We start from the raw sequence: 21,533 nt of genomic DNA on the forward strand, positions 1-21,533 counted from the left end.
AGAAACTGCTTCACATAGAATTGCAAATGTAAGCCTTGGATTTTTAAAAAAAACGTTAGGCTAATGTGTTTTGAAATAATTTTTGCTTCCAAAATTTCACTGTGTTTATTTCAACAGGAATGCCACATGGGCTACCAAGCGTAGGAAATCACTATCAGAGGACCCCTTTTAACCAGTCTTCAACTTTGACAGCAACACAGATGTCTTTTCCAATTCAAGGTGTTCATACTGTGGCACAGACTGTTTCTAGGATTCCACAAAATCCTTCTATTCATACGCAACAGCAAAATGCGCCAATGACTGTTCTACAGAATAAAGGTCCAATACCCTGTGAAGTAGTGAAGGCCACAGTAATACAGAGCTCTGTTCCCCAGTCTGCAGTTCCTGTTACTATTGCTGTAGGAGGAGCACCACAAGCTTCTAATCAAAATCACAGCACTACAGGACAGCAGCCATCTGTTACTGTTGTTAGTTCTCAGGCGTTGCTTCACCACCAACCTGTAATTCAACAACAGTCTCCACTGCATGCAGTGGTACCAGGACAGATATCTTCAGGCACTCCTGTTACGGTAATTCAGCAAGCTGTACCTCAGGGTCATATATTTGGCAGAGTACAAAACATACCAGCATGCAGTTCAGCAGTTTCACAGGGTCAGCAGCTAATCAGCACATCATCACAGCCTGGGCAGACGTCATCTCAGCAGTCCTCTGCTGGTAACCAGCAACAAGATACAGTCATCATAGCACCACAGCAGTACGTCACAACTTCTGCATCTAACATTGTTTCTGCCACCACAGTTCAAAATTTCCAAGTAGCAGCTGGGCAGGTGGTTACAATCGCAGGTGTCCAAAACCCACCAACATCTAGGGTAGGGTTTCAGAACATTGCACCAAAGCCTTTGCCATCTCAGCAAGTTCCACCTGCCATGGTACAGCAGCCAATGCAGCCACAGCAGCAGCCTCCGCCACCATCCCAGCAAAGTGTAGTGATCGTAAGCCAGCCAGCTCAGCAAGGTCAAACGTATGCACCAGCCATTCATCAAATAGTGCTTGCTAATCCAGCTTCTCTTCCTGCTGGTCAAACTGTCCAGCTGACTGGACAGCCAAGCATTACTCCATCTTCTTCACCATCCCCAGGTCCAGTTACAAATAATCAAGTCCCAGTTATGTCATCTCCATCTACCACTCCTCAGTCACAAGGACCCCCTCCTACTGTTAGCCAGATGCTTTCTGTAAAGAGGCAGCAGCAGCAGCAACACTCACCAGCATCATCACAGCAGCAGGTACAGGTACAACAACCAATACAAATGCAAGTTCAGTCACAACAAGCTAATACAGGAGTTGGCCAGCCTAACTCTGGTGAGTCTAGTCTGATAAAACAACTGCTTCTTCCAAAAAGAGGCCCCTCAACTCCAGGGGGGAAGCTCATACTCCCAGCTCCACAGATTCCTCCACCCAACAATGCAAGAGCTCCTAGTCCTCAGGTGGTTTATCAGATGGCAAATAACCAGGCACCAGGTTTTGGAGTTCAAGGACAGTCTCCAACTCAGCAGCTACTAGTTGGACAGCAAAATGTTCAGCTGGTCCCGGGTGGAATCCAGCCCCAAGGGGCAGTACAAACAGTACCCATTTCTAATTTACAGATATTGCCAGGCCAGTTGATCTCAAACAGCCCAGCAACTATTTTCCAAGGGACTACTGGCAACCAGGTTACAATAACAGTTGTGCCAAATACGAGTTTTGCTACTGCAACTGTGAGTCAGGGAAATGCAACTCAGATCATTGCTCCAGCAGGAATTGCAGTGAGTGGAGCACAGACAGGAGTTGGGCTACAGGTGCAAACACTTCCAGCCACTCAAGCACCTTCAGCTGGACAATCACCATGTACTGCTGCTCCCCCATTCAAAGGTGATAAAATCATTTGCCAAAAGGAGGAAGAAGCAAAGGAAGCAACAGGTTTACACATTCATGAACGTAAAATTGAAGTTATGGAGAATCCTTCCTGCCGAAGAGGAGCTGCAAACACCAGCAATGGGGATGCAAAAGAAAATGAAATGCAGGTGGGAAGTCTTTTAAATGGGAGAAAGTATAGTGACTCCAGTCTACCTCCTTCTAACTCAGGGAAAACTCAGAATGAGGCCAATCAGTGCTCACAAGTCAGTAATGGGCCATCATTAGAAATGGGTGAGAACGGAGCTCCTGGAAAGCAGAACTTTGAACAAATGGACACACAGGAAATTAAAAGTGATTTGAAGAAGCCCCTAGTTAATGGAATCTGTGATTTTGATAAAGGAGATGGTTCTCATTTGAGCAAAAACATTCCAAATCACAAAACTTCCAATCATGTAGGAAATGGTGAGATATCTTCAGTGGAACAACAAGGGAATTTGGATGCCACGCAGCAAGATACTGCCAAAGGTGATCAAGGGGAAAGAATTTCTAATGGGCCTGTATTAACTTTGAGTAGTTCACCTGTTGTAAGCGGTACACAGGAGGCTGCGAAACTGTTAACCCAGCAACTTAGTGGTACCAACACTGATTTAACTAATGGACCTCTAGCTTCAAGTTTGAATTCAGATGTGCCTCAGCAACGCCCAAGTGTAGTTGTCTCACCACAATCTACAGCCTCTGTTATACAGGGGCATCAAATCCTAGCTGTTCCACACTCAGGACCTAGAGTGTCCCAGTCTACCCTGTCATCCGAAGTTCGGTCTACTAATGGCACAGCAGAATGCAAAACTGCAAAGAGGCCAGCAGAGGATAATGACAGGGAAACTGTTCCAGGAATTCCAAATAAAGTAGGAGTTAGAATTGTTACAATCAGTGACCCCAACAATGCTGGTTGCAGTGCAACTATGGTTGCTGTGCCAGCTGGAGCGGATCCAAGCACTGTAGCGAAAGTAGCAATAGAAAGTGCTGTTCAACAAAAGCAGCAGCATCCAACCACGTATATACAAAGCATGGTCACACAGGTATGTTGCAGAGTTCTTTTTATGTCTATTCTAACTGTGATTCTTACTATACTGTGAAATAGCATAGGTGAAGATGTGAACTTGGTTGATATCTTGTGCACAGTATTTAAAATATTCAGAAAATGAAGGTTCTGTTCTTTCATGGGCTGAAGTTTGCATACTTATTCAATGTCAGTGACAATAGTGGAATTTAAAACAGTTTGTATCTTGATAATACACAGTAAGAAAAGAACAACTTCTTACTGGTTTCTTCCTTAAAGGATTAATTGTTCTGAAAGCAACAATAATTTATTGTACGGTCTTGTGAAAATGCAACATTGTTCTACATTTCATTCTTGCTCATTACTGCTTATGGAGGGGCGAATTTTTTTTTTTTTTTTTTTTGTAGATTAATCACTGCAGTGTTCTGGCATTAAAAGGTGATCTTCAAAGGCTTGCTTCAAGGGTTCACTATAGTCAGCAGAAAAGATTGTTTTACAAATTTGTTGAAATATATGTGTTTATCACAAAATATTTGTAATGTTTACTTAATTAAAAAAAAAAGCTTTGTTTAGGTTTTTTTTCTGTTTGACAAACTTTGGAGAGAGATGTTTTTTAAATTGACCCAACATTTTTTTTAAAGCATATGGAAGTGGTTGCTCCCTAACATTTTTCTAGAAAAGAGGTATCGCCATCATTTGTATGAGTATTAATAAGTACAAATAATCATATTTGAGATTATTCCAGTCGCTACAATTTAGTTTTGTACATGGACAGAAAAAAAAAAAGAATATTAGCGACTGTAGTCACAGAGTTCTGATAGAACAGCGAGAGGAAATGAAGTCTCAAGTGTACATTAGTGCATTTTGACTTAAGAGAGATCATCCTTGTTTGTTTATTTGGGGTTTTGCTTGGTTTTGATGAAGTATAGACTTTATGGACTTTCAGCTAGAATTCAAAATTCAACATGTGATGGCTAGTGCTACTTTTTTTTCTGTGTCAAGCTAGGTTTCTGTTGAAAGCTCTTTTGACTTTCCTTCATTTGGTGGTCAGAAATCAGGACTAACAGTTAACAAGTTTTCTTTCTTTTTCGTTCTTTTTTTTCCTTTTAACTGCCATGCCACACAATTATGATGTTAAAATGGCTTTGAGCTCATTCATAAATTTTCTTGTAGGTTTTATCAGAGATCTGTATTTTCTGAAATGTTACTTACTTTTGTTCATGCTAAAAATTGGTTTGACCAAAATGAAAAGTGCCTATTTGCAACATAGAGACAATGCTTTGCATTTTCTGTAGTGTGGATGCATCAGCTATGCCTTGGTTTTTAGAGTGAGCATCTTTAGCTGTTACACAATTCAAATTTCCTGTTACAATTTTGCGAAGGGTTTGGCTGAAGTAGGAAATGGTATGGCTATATTTCTGGGATGGAACAAATATCTGTGGCTATTTGTTCTCTGGACATGCAGCTGACAAGAATTTTCAGTAGTGTCTCAAACATCTACTGGACTTGCAGATTTTCAAGAGAAGGACAGTAATACAGTTAACTGTTTCATTTGTATTTGATAACGTATAGCATGATAAGGGGGGGAGAAAAATATTTTCTGTGCTGATTATTTATTGTTCTCTCTATCACTGTTATTAATAATTCCTTCATTTTCTATTACCTGTACAAACAGAAATGATGCCAGCTGGGTCTGCCATTCAGTACAAGTTTTCAGATCAAAATAACTTGGTTTAGTGTCTGCTCCCATGGAAGTTAGCTCATTCGTCTATCTGCAGAATGCCTTTTCTTTTTTCAAAATGTGGGAGAACGTGGGAGAAGAGAAATTAATTTAGTTTTGATCTTGGTGAACAATCTAATTTGTTAGCTAATTGCCTTAACTGTTACATATGGCTATTTATGAATTATGTCTATCATGATATGTGAAGTACTCATTTATAATAGAACCCATTTTTCAGTGCTCTGTTCAGATATAGTGAACATCATCATTTGACTTAAGACTTTTAAGAATTTTAATGACTCCTTTAAAATTAATGTATTGGACTATAAACCCCGTTTTTGTTTTTCCCCCCAAATGTGTTGAGCAGCTACAACAGCCACTGTTTTATTTCTGGAAAAGCAGATACTAAGTATTTTCAATACTGAATCTGCTTTTAGGAGTACCTTTAAGGCATCCAAAAATACTAAGATGTTACAAAACTCTTGTGAACTCAGTGTGAGTTTCACTGATGACTTCTTCTGAGGCTAGACCTCATATAATCCGCTACCTTCTCCCTCCTATTTTGAGTCTTCCTTGTATGATATGCAGCTTCCTTGTTCCTGACTTTTTGAAAGGCAGTGGCTAAGGGACACTTCTTTCACTTGAGCATCTTATCCTTTCTGCAGTACCTAATGTATACTGGCTGTCTTGCAGAAGAAAGAGGAGAACATAGTTCTTTATCCAAACTGTCATTTATTATAAATACCACCCAATGGAAAAAGAGAGGGACAGGGAATAAAGCACTATTGGCTATGACAAAATTACATAGCTGCTGAAGCTGTTGAATGTATGTGATTTCCTGTTTGTTTGGTATATTAAAATTTTAGTTCAAACTGGAGTTTGTATTTCAGAGAAATAAGAAAGGGATAGAAGATTTGTCATAAAATTAAAGCCCAACAAGAAGGCTGGAAAAGAAGATGTAGAGGGGAGACAGTGCAGAGGGAAAAAGAGTAGTGCTTATGCAACCAGAGCAGATCAGTTGTCGTGAACTGCAAAGGGAAGAAAGGGAAGATGCTTGAACTGAAGTCTAGGCAGGGCAAGCAGATGGAGGAGGAAGGAACCAGCAACATGAAAGCTAAGGAAAACAAGAAAAACAGTGAAATAATCCTTAAGGGACTGTAAAAATTAAGAGAAGATGTACTTAATTGATGAATGGTAGCTTGAAATGGGCTGGTCCTATATACTTGGTGGGGGGTGACCTACTAAAATAATTAAAATTATACACTTGCTGTTTATGGGACAGCCTGTGTGGTGCCAGCTACAACAGTACCATCTGCATCTAACCCGTGATTATTCAGTGTTAATTATATGCCTCAGCATGTATTGAAAAATACCTACATAAAATTGCCTTCAAGGATTTTTAAAATTTTTTTTCTTCTTTTTTTGTAAAAAAATGAGCTATTGGCGTATGAGTTATGTCAGAAGAGGAACACATGATACAAAAAAAACCACAACAAAATTACAAGACTGTATCTCCATCTGTATCTTGTAAGCTTATGAAATGTAGTCTGAGAGGAGACAAAATTAGTACTTCACTTTCTTGGCTTCCTTTTGTTTTGGTGTTCCTTGTTCCTGGACAGCTGCTTTCCTGAGCTGTTGTGCTGGCCTAGTGGAAGAAGCAAAAATGAACAGTTGTACACTTGCACGCTTTCTTTCCCACTTTTTCTTGTTCCTCTTCAAACTCCTCCAAAACATCTGTTGAACATAACCATGTTGGTTTGCCCCAGTTGGTGTATGTTTTGAAGGAATGCTTTGATATCATGCCAAGTTCCTAGAAGTGAGCAAATTTGATTTAAGTTGCCTTATCTGGCTTTTAAAGTAATCACTTCCCTGCTCATCACTGGCACCCCCTCATACACACCCCTTTCTCTTAAGGCCACCCAGTAGAAACATACTTGTGTGGAAATTCAGAGGGCAAAAATGGTGTGATCATTGCCTTAACCGTTAGCTCCTGCTCTCTGTTGATTGGGAAACTGAGAATTAACCATACACCAGAAAGCAGGTGGAGGTATAATGTGTTCTTAGAGAGCAAACTTGTCTCTCAGCTGGAATGCTGAATTATGGGATCTCTGTGCTTTTACTGCTCTTCACTGTGAAGCGGACTAGTAAAGCTGTCTTAAACTTCAGTAGTCAAACAAGAAAAGAACGTTTATTTTAGTGCCTATCCATACATCTGACTCCTTCCTTACACTGAAATCCTTCTGTATTAATTTTCAGCTGATAGGTTATCTTTTTATGTGTTCATTATCGTGAAGAACCTAAACTTAAAATGTTGTAATACCAAACTGTAAATCCTGTAAGTGAAAAAAAAATAGTTAATAATTAAATGTTTATGTTGAATTGTATTTACTATGGCTGTGCACATACTAATGGTGGGAGAAAAAAATGAAGCCTTAGTACTTTTAAACTTCACATAGCTCTGTATGTCAACGGGACCCCCATTACATTAGGATGTGTTGTGTTATCTTGCTGATGGTGCAGGAGGCCTTTTAAATGAAATGGGCAGGTATCATGGTAAAATAGTTGTATATTTTAGTATATAAAAGAAATGGTACCACTCATTCTGTGAAAAGGAGGTGGAGGCCCTTTCTGGCCCCAAGCCACAGGGTTTGTTACTCCTAAAACATAGGAATCTGATGTGACCAACTGGAGGACCTCTTGTGCACAAAACTGAATCGGGGTCTTTTGTAAACAGTCCATTCTCGTTAGCAGAGAACTCTTAGCTTTACTTTTGGTTTTCATGACTATACTGTATTTCCTTCCTCCTCCCCCAATTGAAAATCACGTAGTCTAGACATATAAAATATCCTTCTGTTTATTAAAAGTTGCCTGTAGTAGCTGTTCTGTAGACTATACAGGCATTAAGGGATTGTATTTATGTAGTTTTAAGATTTCAGTGCAAACCATACTGACATAGGTAGTGCTGATAGCGACCTTTCAGTCTTGAGATCCAGTGGGATCTGATTTGCAAAAGTGCTAAGTGGTGGTGGTTGCAAATCATATCATGGAGAAGTCTAAACTCTTTTTATAAAGACGCCATGAAGTGATTTTTAGTGTACTACAGCACTGGGTGTTTGACTTTTCAAGGAACCTGGAATCATTGAATGATATTGCTAGAGAAGGAAATCTGGTGAAATCTTGATACTGTGGGGAATATTTTTCAACTTTAGTTCTCCCAGAAAGACTTTATTAGGAAAAATAAATGAGTGTACATAATCATTGCATATCAGTACTGTAAACTAGGTGGGACACAGAAAGTGTTTCTAGGTAAATTTCTAGAAAAAAGAGTTTCATTTCTGAAAAACAGAGAGTATACCTAATTGTAGTGATGTCCTGTGTGTCACGTGTTGCTAAATTGATACATTACAGGAGGGGGAAAAAAAACAAAACCAAAAACCCCCAAAATTAACTGGGTTTCTGTTCTCTTGAACAGAGGAAAGCTTTGAGATGTTCAAACATACAACTTAGGTTTCTAAATTAAAACCTGTGAAAACAAATGTAACTTTTCTTATTTGTTGATACGTAAAATAATTGCATTAAAAAATTTCAATCTTATCAGCTTTTTTCTCACAGGGGAAAAAAAAAAAACAGTAGAAAGAAATTGGAGGGGAAATTGAATTTTAACTTTTTGTCCTGCAAATTCATTTCCCTTCCTGTGCTCTTTCAGCATGTAGCATTTTGTATTGCATATCTCAGATCTCCTTGTTTAAAACCTTTGAATACCACTAGAAGAGCTTTTGAGGAAAACCCTTAAGAAAATTGTAATTCTGGATTAATTGCAGGGTTTGCTTTGAACAGAGTAAATAATACATGAATCACAGATTGAATTATGAGAATTAAATGAAATACTGAATTCATTCAGTAAGCTCTCTCTTCAGCATATTAAATGAGACAGAAAGCCTGTAAGGATTAAAAAGTCACCATAAAAGTCATGGTAATGTATTGATAACAGGATGCTAAGTGAAGACTGCAAGACAAGCTTGTACTGCTGACACTTGATGATTTTGCTTTCAGCTTCACTTTAGAAATGCCTTGTTGAAGAGATGTTGATCTTAAAAGGCTTCACTTGTGTTTCCTTTCTGTTAAAGATACATTGTGAAGATTCATTACACAGTCTGTAAAATATCTTAAGGAGTCTTTAGATGAAAATCATTGCTGAGTTCAACCTCATTTGTAGTTACGCCTAATGGGCTCAAGTCCTTTCTTACAACTTTCCACACCTGCAGATCACAGGGGTTATGCAGTAGTTGCATTCACAAGTTTTTTGTTATTTTTATCAGGATTTGTGCTTGGATATGGGAAGTGTTTTGGTTTTGATGAGTCCTTTTGGTCTTGTTATTAGCATTGCACGATCTGTGATGGTTAATAACTTGTTACCTTGTGACTACTGTCCATAATGCCGATAGAGAGAAGCAGGAAGAAATCGTAAGATAAATAAGCAAATGAAATGCTAGAAGTTGCGCTTAATTGTGTCTTTACAGTTCAAGTCTAAAGCTATTCAGTAACAGAGCTGTAAAGTTGTAAACAGAATATTGTATGCACCATTTGAAACTGCTTCTTTTATAGTATTCTTAAACATAGACTTGAAATTAGTTTTGCTTGGTCTCTTTAAAAGACCATTATGCTCCTTTACTAACAGTAGGGGGAGAAAGGATGTTAGGTGTTCAATCATAGATAATATTCAAAAGCTTGATTTTTTAGAAAAATTGTCGTTATCTTTATAAATGTCTTGCTGGCCAGATCCTTCCAGGAAAAAAAAAAAGAGAAACATTGTGCAGATGTAAATAGTATTCTGAAATGGGAAGTCTAGCATTCAGCATCTGTTATTTAGAAAAATAAATAAAATTGATGTATTTTTGCTTTGTTTGTGTCTTTTTTTTTTTTTTAAGGTCACTCCTAGGGTAATTTTTATTCACTGTTAAAATAAGCATCATGTAACATTGCAGGGGAACAAGAGGAACGTATTTTTCCTTTCTGTAATGTTTATATTTGAATGTATGTCAATTGTACGACATGTTTAGACATTGTGGGCATATGGTGTTCTGTATAAAGGTAATGTGCTGGCTGGTTTTGCAAGAGCTTGAAGAACTGCATCATTTGCCAAGTTTTATAGAGAAAAGGGTATGTCATAGTTGTAGTCAACTGCTCTTCAGCAGTCTTTCTTCAGCATTGTTCAATTCATCTTTTCTTATGCACTCTCTTAACACTGACTGAGTACTAATGAGGCAGTTCAAAAATTCCAGAGATGCAGCATCTGAAGCCATTTCATCAAAGAACATAAAGCAGTTATAGATGTATCAGTGCTCATTTCACTTCCTTTAGCAATGTTTTCACCTACATTTACATAGGCAAGAACCTACTCCCAGTGCTGATACTGCAACCCCTTTAAGTTTGCATGTTTTTTTTCTTTCCTTAAAGAATGGACAGAGCCTTTCCATGATGCCAACCTGTGCTCCACTAGTGCCCTTAAGAAATTCTTTTGCAGTCTCTAATTCTGTATTTGGAATTTGGTGTAGTAATTTGAATATTAGAAACTTCTGCATAAACACTATGTTGTAGAAGATTTATGTCCCTCATTACTGTGTCTATTAATGATTACTCAGAGTTCAAAGCATTAAAAGCTGAAAACTTGTGGTTGATTAAAATGTAAAACAAGAGATCTTTGAACAAACTGTAAACTGTAAGTCAAGTCTTGAAATAAACCCTGTTTAAAACTGTGTTTTAACTTTTTCCACAGAGCACACCTGCAACGTCAATACCAACAGTGCAAGTACAGGGCCAGCAGATCAATTTGCAGCCACCTTCGTACACTGCAGCAAGTCAGCATGCAGAGCAAATGAGAAAACCTGGACAGAACTTCATGTGTCTGTGGCAATCTTGTAAAAAGTAAATGTCTTCTCTATTTAATTACCTTTTACTAGTATGTAGCAGATGCTTGTATTTAGAAGGCGATTCTACAAGTTCTATCCATTCTGTTTCCTTAGGTTACCTTATACTTTTTCAGTGGGGAAAGAAAAAGTTTTGATGAAGCTGAGATGGGGGAGTACTATAAATTTAACTGCTCTCAATTATACTTCAGAGTATAAAATGAGTGTTAGATGGCTTTCTTGTAGTGTATTGATTCTTCGGTAATAAATAAAACATTGCCACGTAGTTAAATTAAAAAGAAACAAAATTCCTAGCTTTGAAGTTTGTTGTCTGTTTTGCAAAGAGAAAAGTAGTTGTGTACTCCAGTTAAAAATCATGTCCTGGCATTCTCTTGTGTTTCCAGCTTTTAATCTTTAGACTAGACAGCAGTGACTAGACTTTTTTTGATTGGTGGTTGTCCTTAAAAAGAGAGAAGAGTGAGCTCGCAGCCTTCTGAATGTAGGCTTACAAAAATATACTGCTTTTGTTATCAGTATGCATAACGTGACACTGATTTTTAAAGTAACATAGGTTTGTGAATATACTCAGTTTTCAGTGAAGGGTACAGACCAGTGAAACAAATGTAGCTTTGAAAACAGTGAGAAAAATTGTGTCACATACAGGATAGACACAAGAAAGGGTGAGACGTTTCATCGTTGTCAGACAAGACAAAGGGAGCATAAAGACAAGCTGATTGGGCATAAAGCTGGCATGTAGACATTCAGAAAGGGGGGATTAAATGATGGAGAAGTTTGAATGTTTGGAACCCATGGTGAAAATCAAGAGTGTGAACAGAGATAGGGGAACACTGAAGACCCCTCAAGCTGTAATTTCTGTTTCTTGTGTTCCCTACAAATATAATTCAGAGGTCAATAGGTCAGTGCAAGACATACAGGTTTTAGATAAGATTCTGACTGGTACTGTAGAGATCTGGCACTTCTTAAATCACTGCCCTATTTTCACCTTAAAACTTTTGTTTCCCTGGCAGGTGACAACTTTCTATGAAAAAAGTATATGCAAGGCTTTACTTTTAATTTTTTTATTACGAATAAATATAACCATAAGGCCATATTCTACTGGCTGCACAATAGATGCTTAAGCACCTCTGTTTGGTACAAGAGTAGGTTATAACAAGGGGAGTTCTTAGCAGAAGCCTTGTCAACTTATACCAACTCTAAAGAGAGTGTGCTGAACTACTGTTTTAAAGTATAAGTAGTCACCAGCTTTCTTCTGTGCCGAAAATGATATAGGATGAGTTGTATAGAGTTTAGACACTGAAACAGACTGCCCAGGGAGGCGGTGGAGTTGCTGTCCTTGGCCGTGTTTTAAGGAAAGATTGGATGTGGCACTTAGTGACATGGTCTGGTCAGTGTGGTGGTGTTAGGTCAGAGGCTGGACTTGATGATCTCAGAGGGCTATTCTAGCCTCAATAATTCTGTCATTCTGTGAGGTGGCATCTAACTATGGAATAAGATGATGTCACGTGAACTAGGACATGAATATATGCAGACAAGTTTTGGGGCAGGAGGAGGAACAATACAATTATGACTACCTTACAGTGTCAGTCTTTTTTTTTTTTTTTGGCTTAAAATATAATTCCAGCAAGTTTGAAGGCCTTCAAAAACATGTTATTGAGAATCAGAAGAAACACAAATAAATCAAATAGCATGTTTTCCTACTTGCTAAATTGGCTGCCGAAACATTTCAGTGGCATGGGTGTAGGTTTCTGTTGTAGTGTGGTTTTAAAACCACTACAGTTCTGCTGTTTTGTTTTTTTGGAATGTTGTGCCAACATTTTGAAATAAAATGCAACAGATGTAACAGTGTCTGAAGACCACAACCAGATCAGGTCCAATTATGCAAATAGCTGTCATGATTGGCCTTTTAGAGATTTATTCAGGTTTAGTATCTGAAGTGGAAATAAAACTCTAAAAGGTGTCATTCAGCACACTACTTTGCATTGAGGATGTAACAGAGAGTAGGTGTTTTTCTTTGAAGTCTGCTGTCTGCAAGTACTGCTAATTGTATTCAGCTTATTATAAATGCTGCTATTTTGTTTCACAGGTAGGCAGGAGATGTTTGCTCTTGAACTGCTATGTGTTTAAAACATAAATTAGAAACACTATTCAATCTCCAGTGCCTGTCAAGTCAGCTATTAGTTTAATGTTCTGTTCAGCAGCTGAACGGAATGATGGAGAAATTAAGTGGGAAACAAGAGTCTAGACTCAACTGACCAAATCCTCAGCGCTTAAGGTTGTTGTTTATTACTATGTTAGTTGTTTCTTCTTGACAAATGGTAGTAAATTTCTTCACCAAAACTGTTCTGAAGCATTCGAACAGGTTGCCCAGGGAAGTGGTTGAGTCATTGTCCCTGGAATTATTTCAAAGCTGTGTAGTAGATGTGCACTTAGGTATAGGTTTAGTGGTGGACTTGGCAGTGCTGCCTTAAGTTGGACTCGATCGTCTTAAAAGTCTTTTGCAATGTAAATGATTCTGTGATTCTAAAGACACTGAATGTATTACATAGAGAATGAACCAACATAGCTGACATTAGCTTTATTTTTATTAAAGCCTTGCTATGTTGAGTAAAATGTTTTAAGCTACATTTTGGGTTTCACTTGTGCTATTAAATTTGTTTCATCCATTCCAGGAATTATTCATAAATAGATTTGTGCTGAGCTTAAGCTTGCATACTGACTTCCCCTTTATTATGGAAAGACCTCTTTCTGTCCTCTGAAACATCAGCTCTCACTTTGAGCCAATGTGATGTAAACCATTTTAATTTCATACTGTGGGCTGTGTGGACAAACAGCAAGAGGCAGGTATTTCTCCTTCCCAGCTTCCTTTTGGGAAGATCTGAATGGCATGGAAAAGATGAATGCTTTTTAAGAGAGTAGTATTTATTGCCTGCACAGAAGGTAATTGCTGTATTACAGGTGATTATTGCAGTGGGATTCATTTTATAACTGAGACTTGTCCCTGGGTAAAATGATCTCCTTGACACCTTTATGGGATTCAGATAGCAGTCTTTTTGCTGGACCCATGTATCAATTGCAGATACGTTTACATAATGAACAGTATTGAAGTGAGCAGCAGGATGTAGAAGGAGGTGGCTGGATCCAAGCACCTGCTGATCTGCAGTTTATGTACTGAGAGTTCTGACTTGAACATGTCCGTAAATGACTTCTGTAGGTTTAAGATGTTGCTTCATCCTTGGCTGCTTGCTGTAAGTCTCTGATTGGAAGTCATTTCCCTCTTGGCACTGTTCAGCCCAGTGAGTTCAGAGTGAAACATCTTAATGCAAATACTTTTCTTGTTGACTGAAACTAAAATACTAGCATGTGAACCAGAGTGGCAAAGGTGGGTGCATGTGCCTGTTTAGTAAGACTCCTATGCCAGGGGCATCAGTCCAGCAAGTGTGTAAAGACAGCTGAAGGTAATGACTTTCCAAATGGCAGTGGCTAGGTTCCTAGACCTCTTATGTCCAAGCCTTAAGTGGGTGTTGATGAACTGGGTTAGTTGTACTGAAATGAATTGTAAACAGATAAATCTTTTCTTTATTTTGGTCATTTTTTTCTGAAGGAGTGTAATTTGTAACACTTGAGATACATTTTAAGATGTATCTAGACTAATAAAGCCCCATGCTTAGTGTCATTCACTATTTTAATTCCATATTTTTGAAATACAGTGATTCTCCATTACCATCTGGTAGAAGTTACAATTTGACATCTTTTATCTATGTGACAATTTGAAAGTTCAGATCTTAGAACTGTTGATTCATCAGTGTTTGAGGTGGCAGTGAGTTGTAGCTTTTTTACCACTCTGAAATGGAAGAAAGCCTTTATCAGGCTAAACTCACTGTAAGGCATGTCACATGTGCTTCACTAGATGTAACATATCGAAAACATGAAGTAGGCCATTGAGAGTATTACAGAGTCACACCAAGGACAACTTAAGCGTTTATATTGATGCAGAGGCACTTAATTTGATGAAATACCTGATGTCCTGGGCCTTGGGGTAGTCAGCAGGCAATATTCTTGTTTTCAGGGTTTGGAAAGTCACTTTCATGTGGTGAAACACTGGAACAGTTTGCCCAGAGAAGTGGTAGGTGCCTGAGCCCTGGGGACATTCAAGGTCAGGTGGGAAGGGCCTCTGAGCAACCTGATCTAGTTGAAAACGTCCCTGATAGTTGCAGGGTTGGACTAGATGATCTTTAGAGGTCCCTTCCAACCCAAACTACTCTGTGATTCTATGAATTAAAATTGAGATTTAAGTTGTTAAAAAATGCCTCATAAGTGACATTTTTCAACTTGTGTGTACCTCAACAAAGTAGTATCTGGCCATTTTCCCAATACTTGGAATTCAGTGACTAAAGAGCACCCATTTTAGGCTGAGTGCTTTTTCTGTCAGTTTTGACAAGCGTGCAGTATTTGAGAGCAAATAGGATGAATGGTGTACATCTTCTTTTCCCAATTAAGTTCAAATAACACCTGAGTATGGCTGCCAGTAAGGAAGGAAAAGGAATGCAGGAAACTGAACTTCTTGAGCTGTTTGTAGTTTATTATTGTATTTTCCTTGTATTGCAGAAAATGGATCTGTTGGAATTAACCATGTGTTATTTTTTCAGTAAATTATAAATAGAAAACCAGAGAAATTTCAGATTTGGCAAAAATCACACTGTCGTTTCTTGGTGGCTCACTGGTAATGCATAGAAATGTTTTTTTCTTCTTAAAATGTGACAGTTTTTTCCTTTACCACTGCATCTCTTGTTCCAGAAAACAAAACTGTTTCACCAGGACGGGTTTGAGTTTGCGCTGTTTGTGCTTTACCATTACCCAGAAAAAATACTTAACATTTTCCTCCCCTTCTTTTTGTAGATGGTTTCAGACACCATCACAGGTCTTCTATCATGCAGCAACTGAACATGGAGGAAAAGATGTCTACCCAGGGCAGTGCTTATGGGAGGGATGTGAACCTTTCCAGCGGCAGAGGTTTTCCTTCATTACCCATTTACAGGTGTAGTTTTTCTTTCTTTTGTTACTTAAAAAAAAAAAAGAGTAGAATTTTCATGGTAAGTTTTCATTAACCTTTCTCACTGTGTTTGTCTTTTCCCCCAAGCAGGATAAGCACTGTTCCAGAGATGCTTTGCTTGCGGGATTAAAGCAAGATGAACAGGGACAAGCAGGAAATCAGAAACCTTCCAACAAGTAAGAGACTTCATCCTCATTGGCAGTAGAGAAAATAAGACAATTAGAAATTACTGGAGGAATGCATGCATTTATATTTTGTCTGATTAGGTGAAACTCTGCACGGTTACTTGCTCTTTTTAGAAAAGGTCAGTACTCTCTGATGAACGTTGTTGTCAGCATATTCTCCTATTTTTTCCAAATGGGACAGTATATCATACATTGTAACAGGAGGGTCCTTGTAATCCAACTGGAAAGTTATTCGTTGTGTGCAGTTCGCCTCTTTCATACAGCTTGTAACTTGCTGTATTCCTTCCAGTTTTGTGGACTAAGTTTGGACCCATTTGTTCCAGGGACTGTTGTAATAAACCTTCCTTTAAACAAGCAAACAAGATAAGATAAATACCAACTCCTCTGAGCCTTCCAGGTTTGTGCTGCTACCTTGTGGTGGTTCTCCTCTCTTCCAAAATTATTTCAACCATTCCAGCTGTGGAATTAATATTGGAGAGTGCAGCCCTGTTGCTGTGGGGCTGTGGTGATGGTTATGGTAATACTGGAGTTATTCAGGGTTCAGTTACTTGTAAGTGTATTAAGACTAGGTCTTTATTAGTAACTAACTGGAATCTCTTTGCTGGAAGCTAAGGTGTAATTGCAGGGTCCCAGGCAGATTTTTGCAGTCTGTTCTGTGGGTAGTTAAATTGCTACCAAGCTGCTGGAGGCAGTATACTTCTTTAAAGTATAAACAAACTTCTTAACACAGACTTAAGATTGCTTTATGGTGCCTTGTTTCATTACACTGAACAACATTCAGACCTCTGAAAACCACAAAAAGAAGACTGATGGCAATGTACTCTTAAGTACTTGGTAGTTGGGAAGCATAGGGCTGATATCAGCTTGGATGATGTGAATCCCAGCTCTGCCTTTTCAAAAACGTTTCATCACATAGATCCAGTAGCTCTGTGTCCTCACAGGCTTCTTTCAAATTGGCATGAGAACTCACACTAGAAAAAATATTCAGACATTCTCTCTTCTGAGGCAGAATTCCCTAATTAGGTCAGATTCGAAAAGTAGGAGTTTCTATGTATAACCAACTGTCTGCAGTATTGGGAATGCAGTATCACAGTATACTAAGGATGCGATTGTAGAATAGACGTTGAAACGAGCATTTTACTACTCGAAGTAGGATATTTTGGTGCTCTCTGCCATCCCTTGTTCCTTCTCATGGCTATGCTGTGCTTACAGTGAGAGAGAGAACTAGCTTTAGTTTTTCTGATAGCACACTGAATCAATTCTGGTTTTGAAATAATCTGAGCAGTCAAAAAAGCAGGTTTGCCCAGTGAGGGGAATACTTGCCTTACAGTCAGTTGAACACAGGAGGTAGGCTAGAACAAAAAGAAGGGATGAGATCTTTCTCTGTCAGCACTCATGACAATTAATACATTTAGCTGCTTTATGAAATTATAGAGACCCCTGTCCATTACTTTTCCTCCTGTCTTCCCCCATGTCTCCATTGCTCCTATTTTGGCAAAGAAGAAATTAACAAACAGGAGTATTTTATGTGCTGTGTAACCCACATAATCTTAACAGTGCTACCTCAGGGTTATGTTAACACAGCTGAAAAGAACATCTTGCTACATGAGGGAGACAAGACTTGGTGATTTACTATACAAAATCAGTGACTTGCCAGATGAAACCCTGAGCTTACTCCATCAGATCGCCTCAAGTTGGCTTACATGGTCATGTCTGAGAGCTTCAGTAGAAGGTTTTGGCTTAATTTAGTTTTTGCTGAGTCCTAGAGATTGTCAGATATATCAGTACACCGTTGATAGTCCATGCTGCTAAACTCTTGTATGGAGCTGAAACAACTTAAAAAACTGCTGAGATAAAGCATGTGTAAGCCAGCAGCTTTCAGGCATTAATTGGGCCAATTTTCTTCACTGAATCCCTCACTACTTAGTAAAACTACACTTGTCTTAAGAGGGTGCAGGCAGCGGGAGTGTTACTGGCGTGGGAAGTAAAATCTGTGGAACACAGTGTAACAAACAGGGGCCCATTCTCCTAATCACTATTTCTGTCCATCATAACATCATACATACTTGAAAAAAATACCTCTCATGGCTTTTGCTAGAACCAGGTAGGCAGAGTTAAGCTGCATTACAGGGCTGGTTGTATACCTTAATTCTGTATTTCTTTAATTCTGGAGTTGTATCATTTTAACTCTTCCTCTTCTGGTTTTCAGAGGTAGCTGAATATTACATTCTGGAAGGTCAGGTAGCACTAACAATTAACTGTGTGTTAACTGTAGTTTGTGCATTTGAATTCACATTGAATTCACATTAATTATGTTTTTTTGTTCCTTGTTGCCACTGAAGCAAAGGTGGTAGTGTGAGCTACCAAAAATATTGTTCATTCACTGTGAGAGTGGGGCAGGAGATAACTTTAAATCACAAGATGAATGGTACAGTTTGAAGTTAAATTGATAATATAATTAAATTCAAGAAATCTAGATGTTTTTTGAGAGAGATACTTGCCTTCATGCACTCTCAGCCCATGTGATGGATCAGTAACTTTTTATCAGCCCTTTCCCCCCCTCCCCCCCAACAAGGATAGCCTATAAATATATTTGTAATTTATTGCAGTTGTCCCTTCTTCAGTAATCGCAGAATCAAAGTAATGGTGCTTCAAATTTGCAAAATACAGTATGATATCTGTTCAATAGAGACATTTGAAACAGCCACCACTGATGAATCCTTATTCTTCTCAATATTAGGAAAACAAAAATGTTCCAGAAATTAAAACCAAAGATGTTAATTTCCTTACTGTTGCTCTATAAGCATATATCCTTTCCCAACAGTTTCTTAATTCAGCCCCTGCCCTTCTTCATTCACTTCATAAGGGTTTTCAAGCTCTTAGATTCATTCTGGGGGAAGATGACAGTGTCATTATGACCTAAGTTTTTAGGGCAGAGTCTGCCTCTTACTACCTCTTCGTTTTCTGTGGTTTAAAACCACTTGTATGAACCCTTTCTCTAATTTTTAAGTACATTTCCTTGTTGCTAGAGTTCCAGATTATGAAGAAAGTCTGTCTGAATAGGGAATTCAAAGTTTAATTCTTAAAATACTGATTAACAGTGAAAGATAAATAATAAATAATACTCTTACAGGCTAAGTTTCATTTTAAAAAATGAAACATTTCATTTATGCTACCTTTGGAAGTGAACACTGCTTGCACTTCCAATGGGGTTCTGCTAAGGTAGTAAAAGAGTCCGTAGTAGTATTGTTTGGTAGAGTGAAGCCCGGTGATGTTTTTCACCACTGATACTGCAAAACTTTCATTATGAGTCTTAAGTGAAGTGGCTGAGTCATACATTCTAAACTCTTTAATTGTATGAATTATTTCAAAGTTTTACATGAGCTAGAGCTTTGACTTCAGTGTTCATACTGAAAATGAAGAATTTACTTCTCCTATGTTTGTTATTCGTACCAGGTTTATAAAGTTCCCTGCTTTATTAGTCTCCATCTGTAAGCTACAGTAACTGATAATTGGCTTTACAAATGTTTAATCTGATTTAACAATTACAGGTTTTATGTCTTAAATCGTGACTTAGATTATGTTACTTTATATTGCTCCTCACTAACCACAGTTAATACATGGTTTATATTGTCATGGTGTCTAATAGTCAAATGTGTGCTTTTGAATAGCTGTATTTTATGTACATTCAGATCTTAGATGACATTTGCATAGCTGTTACCACAGTTCCTGTTAAAGCCTGTCTGATAAAACATTCCTTTAAATAGGCACGCTTCTGAAAATGGCTATGTCATTAGTACAATATATTGCTTTTCCATCACAAGTGTCATGGGTGATGAGCAGTACTTAGTCAAGGGAAGTGGGTTCTTTTCATATAAAAGAAAGCCCATGACTTACTCTGACAGCCTTGCAGTAAAGTTTGTCTGTGGAAACCAAAGGCAAATCGCATATCCATGCCAAGTGTCAATGGATATTTATGTCTCTGCTCAGATAAGTTAAAAATTGTAAAATAAATTTCCAGAGTTGTTCTAGAAAGTGGTGCAAAGCTTATTTTAATTAATTCTTTCTTCACTAATGTAGGCAGCCAGTTGCAGGAGGTACAGCCTCTACCCCCAGAGCGCAGAAGGCCATTGTGAATCATCCGAGTGCTGCCCTAATGGCATTAAGGAGGGGCTCAAGAAACCTTGTCTTCAGAGATTTCACAGTCAGTATTGTTTGACTTTAAAGCATTAGATATTAATTGTTGGCTGTTACTACAGAGCCTTTACATTTTTTTTCCCTGTTTACTTTTGTAGGATGAAAAAGAGGGACCAATAACTAAACACATCCGATTAACAGCTGCCTTAATATTAAAAAACATTGGTAAATATTCAGAATGTGGTCGCAGGTAAGCACAGTATGATTCTTGTGATACTTGCAGGCAATGCTGTTTCTTTTAACTATCAAATAGCAGGTAGGGCAGTACACTTTCTCTGTCAGTTCTGCGCTGTTAGCTCCCCCACCCTTAAGTTCCCCACATGATATTTAAGCTCAGCATCATCTGACCTATTTATGTATTTGTATTGTGTATTTGTGATCCAGACTTTTGAAATGTCTTCTGGTAAATTTGACAGGTTAAATTTCTGGAGACAGATGAAAGAAGCTTTTGCTTTGCTCTCTTTTTCTGAGTCTGTCCCTTTGCCTTCAGAAGGCAGTATTGCATGGCTCTGGAGATAAATTCTTCAGTAAGCAATTGCCCATTGACAGTACCCTCTACATGACAAAGGGGTGAATGAGCTTGTAAGAACATTTTCTGAAGCTGGGGAGTCTCACTGTTGCATTCCATATTTGCTGCCTCTCTGTTGCCTTTCCCCTCCAAACTGGGGTTCACTCTAATAAAGGATTCAGTCAGCTTTCCTCTCACTTAAAGAAAATCCTTGAGTAAGTATATAGACAAATATTGACTCATGATTATTAAATAGGAAACGTTCTTTCTGATTCAGAATGAGTAGCAGTTACTTACTGTGCCAGTAATCACCATGCATACTGCTTCTGTTTTTGCCAAGAAGTTACAAGATGAGTGTTTTCTTGCTTTTGTTTTTCATTGTTTCCACTTCACAGTACACTAATGATTTCTAATAAGAATCTCTTATTTTTTTTCTGTTCTTCAAAAACCTGCTAATAGGGAGGAATGTCCTAGTTGTAGTTCTAAACAAAAGAGTTTTTGATAGTGTTTGTAGAAATCCTTCTGCTGTCTTCAGGTCCCTAATTGGGGGTTGTATTGAAGAAAGAAACAAGCTCTTCTTGAAGAGCGTGGTGAAAGAATGCGGGGAAATGAGCTGCGTTTGCACCAAGGGAAATTTGAATTAGATATCATAAGTAACAAAAATAGTCACAAGTTGATGTAACGTGGGAGCAGGCTCCCCAGAGAGGCTGTACAAGTGCTGTCTCTTTAGATACTCAAAACCCAAATGGGTATGATTTTGAGCAGTGTTGTCTAGCTAAGGAGTTTGCTCTGCTTTGAGCCAGAGCTGAACAACATAACTTCAGAGGATCCGTGTAACCTGAATTAGTTAGATTTCAGTATTGTCAAAGTTAAGAAATCTTTGAAAGATTAAACCTCTGAAGTATTCATTCATTAAGTACTTCTGTAGCACTTTTCTAATGCTTAATTCTGAATCCTTTTGTCTCTTTTGGTGTTAAAAACCCACAAAAAGTT

The 21,533-nt window shown here is 38.2% G+C and overlaps 1 protein-coding gene across 1 annotated transcript in view; it reads left to right on the plus strand.

The window, feature by feature from the left end:
- The window catches only part of ARID2 (AT-rich interaction domain 2), a 93,934-nt gene that overhangs the window by 71,110 nt on the left and 1,291 nt on the right, over positions 1–21,533 (plus strand). The window contains exons 15-20 of the mRNA XM_054399505.1: positions 118–2,972; positions 10,450–10,598; positions 15,497–15,635; positions 15,741–15,826; positions 19,916–20,039; positions 20,131–20,222. Of these exons, the coding sequence (XP_054255480.1) occupies positions 118–2,972; positions 10,450–10,598; positions 15,497–15,635; positions 15,741–15,826; positions 19,916–20,039; positions 20,131–20,222 (3,445 nt within the window). The remainder of the gene's footprint in view (positions 1–117; positions 2,973–10,449; positions 10,599–15,496; positions 15,636–15,740; positions 15,827–19,915; positions 20,040–20,130; positions 20,223–21,533) is intronic.

This window comes from Indicator indicator, chromosome 3, assembly GCF_027791375.1.
Source record: "Indicator indicator isolate 239-I01 chromosome 3, UM_Iind_1.1, whole genome shotgun sequence".
In the NCBI taxonomy this organism is placed as follows: domain Eukaryota; kingdom Metazoa; phylum Chordata; class Aves; order Piciformes; family Indicatoridae; genus Indicator; species Indicator indicator.